General features: G+C 44.3%; 1 protein-coding gene across 7 annotated transcripts in view; it reads left to right on the top strand.

Annotated features, from left to right (window-relative positions):
- ASTN2 (astrotactin 2) overlaps window positions 1-12,344 on the top strand; it is an 851,085-nt gene extending 838,741 nt beyond the window's left edge. For all 7 annotated transcript variants that reach the window (XM_072842536.1, XM_072842535.1, XM_072842534.1 and 4 more), the window contains one exon: window positions 11,523-12,344. In XM_072842536.1, the coding sequence (XP_072698637.1) occupies window positions 11,523-11,760 (238 nt within the window). In that variant the 3' untranslated portion in view covers window positions 11,761-12,344. The remainder of the gene's footprint in view (window positions 1-11,522) is intronic.
- Window positions 12,345-12,643: the final 299 nt, after the last annotated feature.

Genomic DNA, 12,643 nt, shown 5'->3' with positions numbered 1-12,643 from the left:
AAAGGAGATAATGTCACCTTAGGGCAGGGTTTTCCTCAAATTTTCATCATTTGCCTGCCGCTTTTATTATTTTGGGCATATCACCATGCTGTAAGCACTTTTTGTTTTGGTATTTCATAGATTTACATCTCACTGAAAATCTGTTTGAAAACACTGTATCATTTTATAAAGGGAAGAGTAGTACCATCCATGTTTAATAGAAAATTAAATGTAAACATTTGATACAATGGAAGGGAAAAAATAATAACAAGAAACAATGCTCTTCAATCCTGGTAGAGCATGAGGCTCTGCATTTAAAAAGGAGATTAGCAAGTGTTAGGGAGTACTGAGGACACAGTCTCGAACCAAGAGTTTCTTTTTTAAAGTAATCTGGAGCAGAGGAAGAGAATGAAAAAGAGAATTTGACTGCCTTTCCCAGTGTGATTCATTGTTGTTTAATGCTGAGTCTGTGATTATCTGTAGCACCACCTAAAATCCTTTCTCTTGCCCCTGGGGAACCCCTTTTACACTTTGGTAAACACTATGTGTAGAGGAACTGAAAGAATTTCCCTATAGTTGGAGCAAAGTGTGTGACAGCAGGAGTGATAAAAGATAAGAAGGGAGAGGTCAGTAGGGGCCAGTCCTGAATGCCCTGTAAGTAGGGTTAAATTATTTGGATTATCTCCCTAAGGTAATGGGAAGCTTTTCAAGTGTTTTTCACAAGGGGGTGATATTAGCAGATCTTCGGGAGGGATAAAGATCCCTCTGACCACAGTTGGGAGCTTAGACGTTCAAGAGGGGTCAAGACAGGAGGGAGGTAGTGAGGCCCTCGAGGCTACTCTTACAGTCGTCCGGGGGAGATAGCGTGGTGTTCTGGGGCAGGGTAGTACTGGTAGCATGGGAGAGAATTGCCTGACTTGCTGAAATACTTAGTCAGTGGCACTCTGTGCTTTAAAAAGCTTTAAAATTACCCTGTAAACTGGGCAAAGTAGGATATTCTCATCTTGCAGATGATAAGGAATTGGGGGCCCCATGTGGTTAAATGAGCTGCCTACAGTTGCATAGTTTGATATGGAGGCTGGTTCTGCCCTGAGCTCTCATTCTGAGCCCTTACAACACTGGCAGTATCCTTCCAAGGACTGGAGGCCCTCAAGGGAACGGATGAGAGCCTGGTCAGGGATAAAAGGGATCTCTCCCTGGAATAGACCTTATCTGCCCATTGGGTCCTGGACTATAACTTTTTCTCTTTCACATGAAAGGAAGCTTCTTTAGATAAAAGCTAAAAGAAGGCAGACAGGCAGAAGCCCAGAGCCCCAGATGAAAGCCACTGTGTGAGTCATCCGGGCTGCCATCTTGCCCATGGACAGGGAAAGGCATCCCACTTTATGGGGCTTTCCCACAGGGCTCAGAGAGTTTGGGTGGAAGCTAAACCAGAGCTCCGCTCCTGACTTTGTCTTTACAACCTTCTGGGTTCCTTTATGACCTTCCAGAACATAAATCTTCTGGAAAGGGTGCCTGGCCTCCCACAGAGGCAGGACAACCCACTTGGTAATGGACTGTGATAACCCAGTAACCTCCAGCCAACCCGTCACCAGTCACTGTCCGCCAACCCAGATTGGTGTCACCCAGTTTCCTCCCTTCTCAGTCTGTCTAGTCTCTGGGGGAGGATATGAGATTCCGCTAACATCCCACATGGGCATGTCAGCAGGGATCAAGATAGCTGCATCCTAATCTATCCTCACTGGGCTACCTTGGGTTCTGGTTCTCTCTTTGGCCCTCAGCTTCCTCATCTTTAAAATGATGATGATGAACTAGGGCAGAGGTACCCTTTCTTTTTAGCAGTAATTTTTTTTTCTAAATAGATCTTATATATAACCCCCAGGTCTTAACTAGAATGGTACTTTCTCAGAGAATCCTCTAAAATTTCTACCTGTTCTCCTAATCAACACCCTCATGTTTTAATTTTCTGCATCATACCTACTAGTCTCAGTATCTTGTGTTGCTTATGTGTTTACCATTGTGTTCTCTCTCTTCTGCACTACGATGTCTGCTTATATGTACTTAGTGATTCTTTATGTCCTAGTCTCTCTTCTAAGTGAGTGCCAAATAACTACTTGTTAAATAATTGGATAACAGGATGAGTGGATTTGTGGCTCAGAAGATTGAACGGTTGTTCTGGTAGAAGCTAGAGAGGGTGGCCTGGAGCCCCACTTGATGGGTCTCCATTCAATTACTCTTTCTCCCAGTCCCAAGGGACCCTTAGGTCTCTCTGAGCTCTCAAAGATCTGTGGGTCACAGTTGGAAACAATTGAATCCCATGAACTCTAAGGTCTTTCCTACTCAAAAATAGGAATCAAAAAATGTATTGTCCTTGCAAATACTGAGAGAGCTGAGGAGACCACACTTCATTAATTTATTTATTCACTAATTCATTTAATGTGCCCACTATGTGCCCAGCTCTGTGCTATGGGCTGGAGAATATATGAATGAAGAAGATAGATCCTGCCTTTACAGGGAGCAGCATCTAGTAAGAAAAAGTCTGAAGGCAGTTGTAATGAAATGCGATAGGAAGCATGTGCCATAAAAAGGAGGGCAGGGAGTTTGCTTTACAGCAGAGGGCTTCTCTAATTGGAATGTGCATGAGAATCCCCTGAGAGTGTTGCTGAGTTTCAAATTGACTTAGTGGCTTAGGATTGGCCTGAGATTCTGCATTTCTATTAAGCTCTGGGGTGATGCCCCTGTTGCTATTCCCAAAAGCACACTTGGGAGTGATAAGGTCCTAGATGGCAATAGCTGGCACAGCTGATCCAGACCTGGACCTCAAAGAATGATCCACAGGGAAGAACATGAGGTCTGTGCCTAGTGTCAAACGATGAACTGGAGTCCTCCAGGCAGAAGGGAGAGGATGTTCTCATCACAAGGAACAGCCAGTGCAAAGATGAGTGTTGGGGTGGGTCGTTAAGAGGATACACTTGAGCCAAGAAGTACAGATCTCACTGGAACAGAGAGTTCAAGGTGAGGAGGTGGGGGAACCAAGGTGGCGAGGTCAGCAGAGGGCAGATCATGATGGCTCTTGTGAGCTCTGTTCAGGAGATTGTTCTCTCTCCCAAAAGCCAGGTAAAGGTCTTAAACAGAGGAGCAGTTTGGGTAAATGTGCCATGACTCTGAAGGGTTTGCAAAGTGTAAAGGCGAGAGGGCAAGACACTGCCCTGGAGCCAGGAACCTTTGGTTCCTGTCCTACATCTGCCATCTGCTTGCTGTGTGACCTTGGACAAATTCCATTGCCATTCTGGACCCCACTTGTAACATAAAAGGGCTGGGCTCCAAAGTCCCCTTCCAGCTGGGAAGCCAAGGAACCAAAATCCCTAAAGCTCATAAAGGGCAGAGAGGCACACTCAGACTGTCCTTTCCCCTCCACTCAGCACACCCTGATTCTCAGGGACCTAGGCTGGTCAGGATGTTAAGAGCTCCTCCCAGGAGGACTTATGCCATGGGACGAACTCTATTAGGATTCTCTTGGCCCTAATAACCAAACCCCAAAATATTCTGTACCTCTCCCTATATCTGTAGTCACATAGCTCCATGTAGCTTAGTGATAAAAGGGCATCTCTTACCTCTGCCTAGGAAGTCTATCAGGCCAGTGGCCTCCAGATCCTGGTTCCCGTGGCAGCCACAGGTGTCACAAACAGCTGCTCAGAGGAGACCTGCTGACAGCCGGCTGTCCCAGCCATACGGTTCCTATTAGGAGACGTGAGGAACTGAGCTCATAGGTGGCTAAGGACCAGAATTGCCTTCAGTCAGAACACCCTTGACCACTCTTGGGCTTCTCGATCCTCTCAGCTACATTTGGCTGAAATGATAGAGTAGAAAGAAGAGAGCAAGCACAGAAGAGATGTTTCAGCGAATTCATCTCTCTGGGCTAGTAATAGTATATTTACTATCTCAGCCCCTCTTTCTTCCATGGCAGACATTGCTAATAGATTGCAGACATCGTCACAGGCTTGGTTTAGCCTGGGATTTTTCTCAACATAGCAAGACAAGCCTTTCCCATCTGAGGAGAGTTGGCACATTTCTATGAACCATGGTTTCTGTGTCCAGAGAGAAAATAAGCAAATTTGATGTCACTGTACATTCTTGCAGGTCAAGATAATATTAGCTCTTTCCTTAAGCTATCATGGATTAAGTCTTTTGGAATTTCTAGGATATTGGGAACAAAAGCACACTTAGGCTTCTAGGGCCATATTCCTATGGATCTCAGAGACACTTGTAATTTTTCTGCATATTTTGACATTTCTGAAATCAGGATGGACAGTGTACAATGGATGTGCACGCTAAGTGTTACAGTCTTCTTTCCTTAAAAGGCTGCTATTAAGTCGGTGGCATTTCATGTAACTTAAGTTGCCTTAGAGTGGATAAATACAAACAAAACACAGTAGGCCTTTGAACAAGTGTCCCATGGATCATTGTTCCCACTGATGGTATAACAAGTTTGGCTGCTGTCTTGAAGTCTGTATCCATTCCACACTGAAACCACTGGGTTAGTTGACATTCTGTCAAACTCAACCTCAGTTAAGGAATGGATTTTGGGGCAGGTCTTGTGGTTTCTTGTGAGAGAATAAGAGGACGAAATATAAATATTTTCACTGTTTATCTTACGAATCACATTTCAAACCTGGTGTTGAAGATACATATCCAGGTGGCAGTATTTGTACTGCAGGTTTTCTGTTTTGGGGGGAGTAGTCCAAGGCTAGATTTGATGTGTATTTATTCTGAAAATGACCCCAGTGAACAACTGGGAATCCATAAAACCATGGTTTCATTGCACAAATTCATCACACCAACTATAAAATATATGTTTATATACACATTATCTTCGAAATGGAAATGCCTTATTGTATTTTGTTCTAAAAATAATTCTTACTCTATGACATCTGCATGATGTGGGTGTATACATAAAATGGAAAGTGGGGATCCCTGGGTGGCTCAACAGTTTAGTGCCTACCTTCAGCCCAGGGCGTAATCCTGGAGACCTGGGATCGAGTCCCACATCGGGCTCCCTGCATGGAGCCTGCTTCTCCCTCTGCCTGTGTCTGTCTGTCTGTCTGTCTCTCTCTCTCTCATAAATAAATAAATAAAATCTTTTTAAAAAATGGAAAGTGAACAGTTTGCACCTCTGAATCCCATTATCCCAACCCAGAGATAAAATCATTAGCCCTGCGCTTTCCAGATGTTGATACAGGTATTCCATGGATGTGCACATGAATAGGGATGCTGGTACAGGCCTATGGATATACCTGCATCTACAGCCACAGCCCTATTTCCACCAATTCTGAAATGTTCAACAAATATGTATACTAGATTCTGGTATCTGCCTGTTTACACTTAACAAGTCTTTTCTCCTGGATGCATATGTTATCTGGGAGGGCCCTTTAGCCATGCAATTTTATGAATGTATCATATGTTAACTGAGCCTTTTATTAAAGACCAACAAGGTTTCTTCCAAATGCTTTGCTATTATAAGCAAATCTATATAAACATTTTGCCCATTTGCCAGATTACTTCCCTAGGTCCACATCGATGCTCTTGTGCCATTTCATTCTGTTTATCAATTCCTGCAAGAGAATTACTGGATTTTAAAAGCTAGGGACTGAGAATTTCCTCAGTTCAAGCCAGTTTACCCTTGTTATTCCTTCTTCTTGTGCAACCAGGACCTGGGAAACAGGGGGACTCCACACAGTCCAAGAAGCAGTGGGAGATATTAGTCGAGCTCCTATTATGGGCCCAGTCATTTATATGTCATTTCATCTCCTGAACCATCGATTTTGAAGAGTAAGCACTGGAGAATCAGTGGAATTGAATTGAATTGTTTAGGGTTACACAGCTAGTAACTATCAGGGGTCAAATTTAAACTAACCTCAAAATGCAAAATTAAAACCAATATCCTGTCCATTATAGCACATTGCATCACAAGATAAGTACACAACTAAGGCAGAACATAGTATGTATCACAACAGAGAAACAAAAGGATTCAGTAGCAAAAGGGGGGTGGGTGGGAATATGGCTTATGATAGCTGGGAAAATCTGGAAGACTTCCTGAAGATGAAATTTCGGCATGACTTTGAAGCATGAACCTCAACACATGTGGTCCTCTCCCGTGAGGAACTCCATGTCTCTACAGTTGTGTCACACCAGGTTCTGTTGTGAAGTGCTCATCAGATGCCCATCAGATGGCATTTCTCTGTGAACAAAGCCCCTAATTCCTTTTAGATTGAAAGAAAACAAAACAACACAAATCTTCTCCAACTTCTACATTATTCAGAATTATTAGATTCTGCTATGGTCTGAATATTGTATCCCTGAAAATTCTCAGGTCCCAAATCTAATGTCCAAGGTGATAATATTTAGGGATGGGGCTTTTGGGAGGCAATTAGGTCATGAGAATGGATCCCTTTTGAATGGGAATCTCCACTCTTACAGAAGAGGCATCAAAGAGATCCTTTACCCCTTCCACCATGTGAAGGCATAGCCAGAATGGACTGTCTATGGACCAGGAGGCTACCTCGCACCAACCACTGCACTGCGTCTTCCAGTGCTATGAGCCTGGACTTCCTGACCTTCAGAACTCGGAGAACTAATCTGTGTTGTTTATAAACTACCCAGCCTGTGGTATTTTGTTGCATAAGCCCAAACAGACTAAAACTCCTTTCTAAAACATACTTGATTTGATCATCTCCAGGGAAGGAAGCCCACTGAAAATATGGAAGGATCCATTCTATATTCAGAGGGCTCCAGTTTTATTTTTTTTTAATTATATTGAGTCAACATTTGCCTTCTGTTAATTTGAAGGTGATGTCATTGATAACACTGGGGTGCCTTGCAACAGAGGTCTAGATGCTGTTTCCACATGGTTAACCCTGGTCAAATTATATGACCAGCCTGAGCTCACTTTTACTACCTAAACATTGGGACTAAAGTATAACTCTAGAACTGTGGCGAGGATTATATTTAGTTTCAGTTTCCACCCCTCCCACACACACACAACCTTTATTTATTAGGACAACACAACCATTTGCCTAAATATCTCCCTTCTGTGGACACATTCCATTCCTGCTTCCCACACTTTCTCCTAAGACTTGCTTTTAAGACAATTTTCAGCATCATGATCTGACTAGAGTTTGCACAGGTCCCTCTTACCAGAAGTGACTGGGGTTCTCCAGATGTGGCCTGACCAGGGCAATATGAATGAAGTCATTCTTTCTCTTAATCTGCCCTATCTGCTTCTGGAGGTTGTGTCCCATTTTTGTGCAACCACGTCATGCCCTCAACTCTCATTAAGCTTGAGGTCAGCTAACACAGAGACATTTAAGCTCAACTCAAGGAGATAGGGAGGAGGGAGAGAGGCCAATAGGAATGTTTCCTTACTGCCTCTTTTTTTATCCCTCTCCATTCCAAGGCCCCCTTAGAAATTAGGTCTCTATCCACTAACTGTGTCAACAGCTGATTGGGTAATGGTGCTGGGAATAGAATGATCGGTCAAAGGTTCTACAGTTCCCGGAGAAGTGGCATCAGAACTCAGCCCCTGACTCCTCCACAAGCCATTCCTGTCTCAGTCTCGCTTGCTAATACAACCATAAATTAATGTGTGGTGTCACTCCTTTACCTTTGGCTTCCTATTCCAGTGGGCCTGGGTCCTGTCTCTGTGAGGAAGATTTCATTTCCGGTATTTGAGAAAAGTGGTCACTCTGACCTACGATTCCCTCTCCAGGGAAAGCTTGGACCATGCCTGGCCTTTGATTTATGCTTCTCCATTGCCTACAAATTTATTGCCGAGCAGTCTCGCCTTTGGTCTCTCACTCCTGCCTCCTCCTCTCTGGCCTTTGAGCACCTCCAACCCTTCTCTCCATGGCGTCACCTCCTGACTTCTCCTGTCTTTGTTGACTAAATGCAAGCCAAGGTCTGAGGCGGTGTGTGCACTGGAAAAAGAACAGGGATAGTTAAGTGAACTGACACAGGTTTAGTGCCTATTGTGTACAGACTTCTGTGCTGGATGCCTAGGGCAGGCACTTCATTTCAGGCTAACAACAGCACTAGAAATAAGCATCTCTAATCCCATTTTACAAATGGGCAGACAGACTTACAGAGCAGAAGTGACCACTCTAATGGCCTCTGAAGCCTGTGTCCTGTCTACTACAGTATGCTATTTGGATCTTGGCTAACATTTACTAGGAGTAAGCAAACTACTCAGATTATCTCTGTCTCCCCAAAACACTGCAATCACCTGCATTTTATTGATGCCATAACGAAGAGTGGCATCAAAGAACTTGCTGATGATCCACAGAGCTGTTAAGTTATAGAGCTAGGATTTGAATCTGTGACTCCAGGTTCATGTATTTCAATTTGGCTCTGTACAGTCAGGTGCTTTGGTTCCTGCTCTGCCCCTGTTACTAATTTAAGTTGTTCTCTTAAACGACTTTCTCACTCCAAACCTCAGTGTTCCCATCCATTCAACTTGGTTCAGTTGAGTTCCAGGATTCTCCTTGAGGACGTGGCTGGGCCGTTGGGGGCAAAGCTTTTGGACATGTTGGAGGAATTTCCCTTTCCAACCTCATTTTATATTTGTAGCTTGTTTCTTGTGACTGTCTGCAGCAGTCACTCTCCATTGCCTCCAAAGTATAATACTTCACCATGACTTTGAAAAGCCTTAATGGTCTGATGTCTGCCAAACTGACTAGTCTCTCACCCGTTCTTCACTCTATTTCAAAGCACTGGTGGTTCATTTTTTCTCTTATCTAACTTTAGGTAGGCTCTTTCCTCTGCCACCCATCTATCTGAAAAACCTGTCTTGTCATTGAAGTCCTGATGCAGACGTTACAACCCTTGGGAAGATTTCCAAGCCCCCAAATTTATGATTAGGTGGCCTCTTTTTATATTCTCAGAGCACACACTGTGTCTCCAACCCAGAACTCTGACCCCAAATTAGAAGCTGTTACTATTTCTGTCTCCTGCCATTGACTTGCAAAGGTGCTCTAGGCTTACACGGGTACACAAATAAGGATACTGATAGGAGGTGGTTATATATTTATATATCATTTGTTGAAGGTTTGTTATAGATTCATCATTTTTTTTTTAAACAAGCTTTGTGGCAGATACAGGTATTATTCCCATTTCATCCATTTCATGGATAAAGAAACTGGGTCACACTTGATTAAACAATTCCCTCAATATCACAGAGCTAGTAAGTGACTGAGCCTGGATTTGAACCTGAGCAGTCATGCTCCAGAGCCTGGGTGGTGTACCATTATTCTGTACAACCAACATCCTAAGCTTCAATGGCCTGGCTCCTGCCACTTCTCCAGTTTCCCCACTGTGTGCCCACTTGCACATGGTATTCCAGCCATAAATCCTCAGAACTCCTATGTAATCTCTAATCTTTATGCCTTTACCTCTGCCTTTTATTATGCCTTTGTCATCTTTCACCCCCAACTCATTTTTGAGACTCAACACAAGTTGCCTGTCTACTAGGAAGCCTCCTTGGATATTCCCACTCCTACCTAGATACCTTCCTGTACTCCCCTCAACCCCTACACCTCCTCTTTATCACTCTTGCTATTTGTGTTATAATTTTCCATCTGTCTGTCTTTCACACCAAAGTGGGAACCCTACTGTAAAATAAATGCTCAGTAAATGATCAGTCAATGACTTTATCTCCTGTAACTTCACAACAGCTCCATCTTTCAAGTGAAGACATGGGTTTAGAGACATTAAGTAGATTTCCAAGGACACAGAGCTATTAAAGAACAGAGCAAGGGCTCAAACCAGGAGGAGATGGACTTGTCAGGCTCCTCTTTGGGAGGTGCCTGCCAGCGGGAAGAGAGGACTGTGGGCAGAGTGGCAACTCGAGTGTGATTATGAAGCTATGAATTCTTGGCACCTCAGGAAATATTCCACCCAAGTGGTGAACTATACAAAGAGGACTTTTTGAAATGTACCTCATAAATCATGCCCACAAAACACACACACAGAAGCCAGGCCCTTTTCCAGCTGCCATGCAGGTGCCTAACACAGTCTCCCATTTGTGGGGTCTGTTGTTGTAAAACACCCTCCCTCTTGGGGTCTCAGAGGGGCATTGAGAGGACAACATGAGAGAGCTGCTCATTTAGCCCTTGGGTATCTTGAAGGTATTGGAATGTAGAGAAAATTGGATTCCGCATGGTGACAGACACCTTGACAGTGAAGCTAACATATGGTATGACCCAGGAAAAGGGCATCCCTTTCACTCTCTGAGCCTTAGTTTTCACATCTTTAATAAGGGTAGGTCAGACCAGGTCAGTGGTTCCCAGTTGGGGCAATTTTTACCCCCAAGAGGACAATTCACAATGCCTGGAGACAATTTCATTGCTATGACTGGGCCAAAGGAGTGTTATTGGTATTTAAAGGGCAGCAAGCAGCCCAGGGATGCTGCTAGACTTCCTAAAAGACAGTCCCTACAGCAAAGAACTATCTGGCCCAAATGTCAATAGTGCTGTCATCAAGAAACCCAAGGATCTGGGAGATCCTTGCTACCTTTGATTTTTCTATGCAGCTGTCAGACCTCCTGAGGGATGCCCTCTCTGGTCCTAGTTAAAGGGTGACAGATACATTACTAATGATGATCACCACAGGACAGAGTGATTCTTGCTTAGACTAGTGTTCAGTATAACCTTGACCCTAAGACACCATCACAACAATACTTTATAATCACAGGTATCATTTATTGGGAGCTTACTCTGTGCCAGGCTTTGGGCATTTCTCATGGTGAATGTTCACCACCACTTATAATGCTAAGACTATCACCCCTGTTTTAGAAGTGAGAAAAATGAGATGCCCAGAGAAATCTGATTTGGGGACCTAGATATTAAGGATTTGATGAATGATTTCCAATTTTCCTGACTGTGAGAAATGAAAGAATATGAGAAAACTAGAGAAACACAAAAGCAGAAGTTAGAGAGGGACTATGTGGGTGTTCAGGCCTAGATCTGAATGCCTAGCCCCAATGGCCGACTTTATGTTTGACCTTGGTCATGCAATGTCATTTCTCTGAGCTTGGCTTCACATGCATTTGATGTGAGTGGAAAGAAGAGTATGGTCAGGGCTGTTGTGAAGATTACATAAGATTTTAAAATATTGGTAAAGCACTTACTCTGCATCTAGTGTGGCAGGTGTCAGTAGATTATAGTTGTGATTGCTATTTCTGTGTAGCATTATTATAATAATTTCTACTTGTTCAGAGTCCCAAGACTGGTGACCTTATAATTCCTGGGACTCTCATATCTTAGAAATAAAAAGACTGGTTCAAAAGGTTATATGTCGCTTTCATTTTCTACACATGACGTGATTGAAGAGGACAAATTCGGAGGTGATTTTCGAATAGGTGTTTGAAATACCCACACTCTGGCCAGGAATGGGTAGGAGATTGTTGGGACAGGAAGTCCTCATCTCTCAGTTGATCTTTATCCATCACTCAAGGGCTTACCTCTTAATCACTGTCTCGTCCTCCCTTTCAGGAAGGCCCACCTGATCCTGCGGCGACTGGAGAGGGTGAGCAGCCACTGCTCCAGCCTCCTGCGAAGCGCTTACATCCAGAGCCGTGTGGACACCGTGCCCTACCTTTTCTGCCGCAGCGAGGAGGTCCGGCCTGCGGGTATGGTGTGGTACAGCATCCTCAAGGACACCAAAATCACGTGCGAGGAGAAGATGGTGTCCATGGCCCGAAACACGTATGGGGAGTCCAAGGGCCGGTGAGGGAGGGTGCTGCCCTCCGTGAGCACAGAGACTCTCCGTGGGAGGGGGAGCAGTACTCTCATGGATCCTGGGGCCTGGGGGGGGCTGGGGGACAGCTGAGGATGGGCCTGGCAGATGAGGCTTGCCAGCAAGGCCAAAGCAAACTCTTTCTCTTGTGGATAGCCGGCAGAGAACTTTGTAACCACTGGAATTATCCGTTTTTCTCTTTTATTTTTTCTAAGATATTATTTGACTCTATCAAAGTCTCTCCTTTTTAAACTTTTTCTTATGGATGGCAGTCAATCCCGAGGCAGGAGCTTTCAGGTGGAGACCAAGCGGCCTTTGCTCTTCTTCCTTCCTCCTGCCACACTCAGCTTCCTTCCTGCAATGGACCCCGAAGGAGACCTATGGAGAGACAATCTGACCTCTTCAGCATCAGGAAGGAGGCCCTGAGGATTGTTGCAGTGAGGAATCCTGGGTCTTTATGACTTTTTTTTTTCCAGACGTTATTGAGTTTGCAGGAGCCCTGCCTCTTCCTGCTACCTGTGGGTCTGCCCAGAGTCCCTGCAGGACTTTCCATGCATTAAAAATTCTTATTGTCTCTCTTTCTGCTTGGGGAGTGTTTCTTGTCACTGGGGGACCTCTCTTTATTCACTCAACCGGTACTTATTGATTCCCTACTACATGCCAGGCAATGGGCCTGCAACTAGAGTGAGAAGCTCCCTGCTCTCAGGGAACTTACAGTCCAATGGAAGTTGTAAAGAAGGACTAAAGCAATTTCAGGCTATACTAGGGCAAGAATGGGCAACTTATTGTTGGGCTGTGAGACAACCTAGAGGAGTTCTGAAATGCTTCCTTGAAAAAGTGATGCCTGAAGCCCAAAGGATGGGGAGAAGAAACCAGA

This window comes from Canis lupus, chromosome 10, assembly GCF_048164855.1.
Source record: "Canis lupus baileyi chromosome 10, mCanLup2.hap1, whole genome shotgun sequence".
NCBI lineage: Eukaryota > Metazoa > Chordata > Mammalia > Carnivora > Canidae > Canis > Canis lupus.
This window is presented reverse-complemented; position numbering and strand designations above follow the sequence as displayed.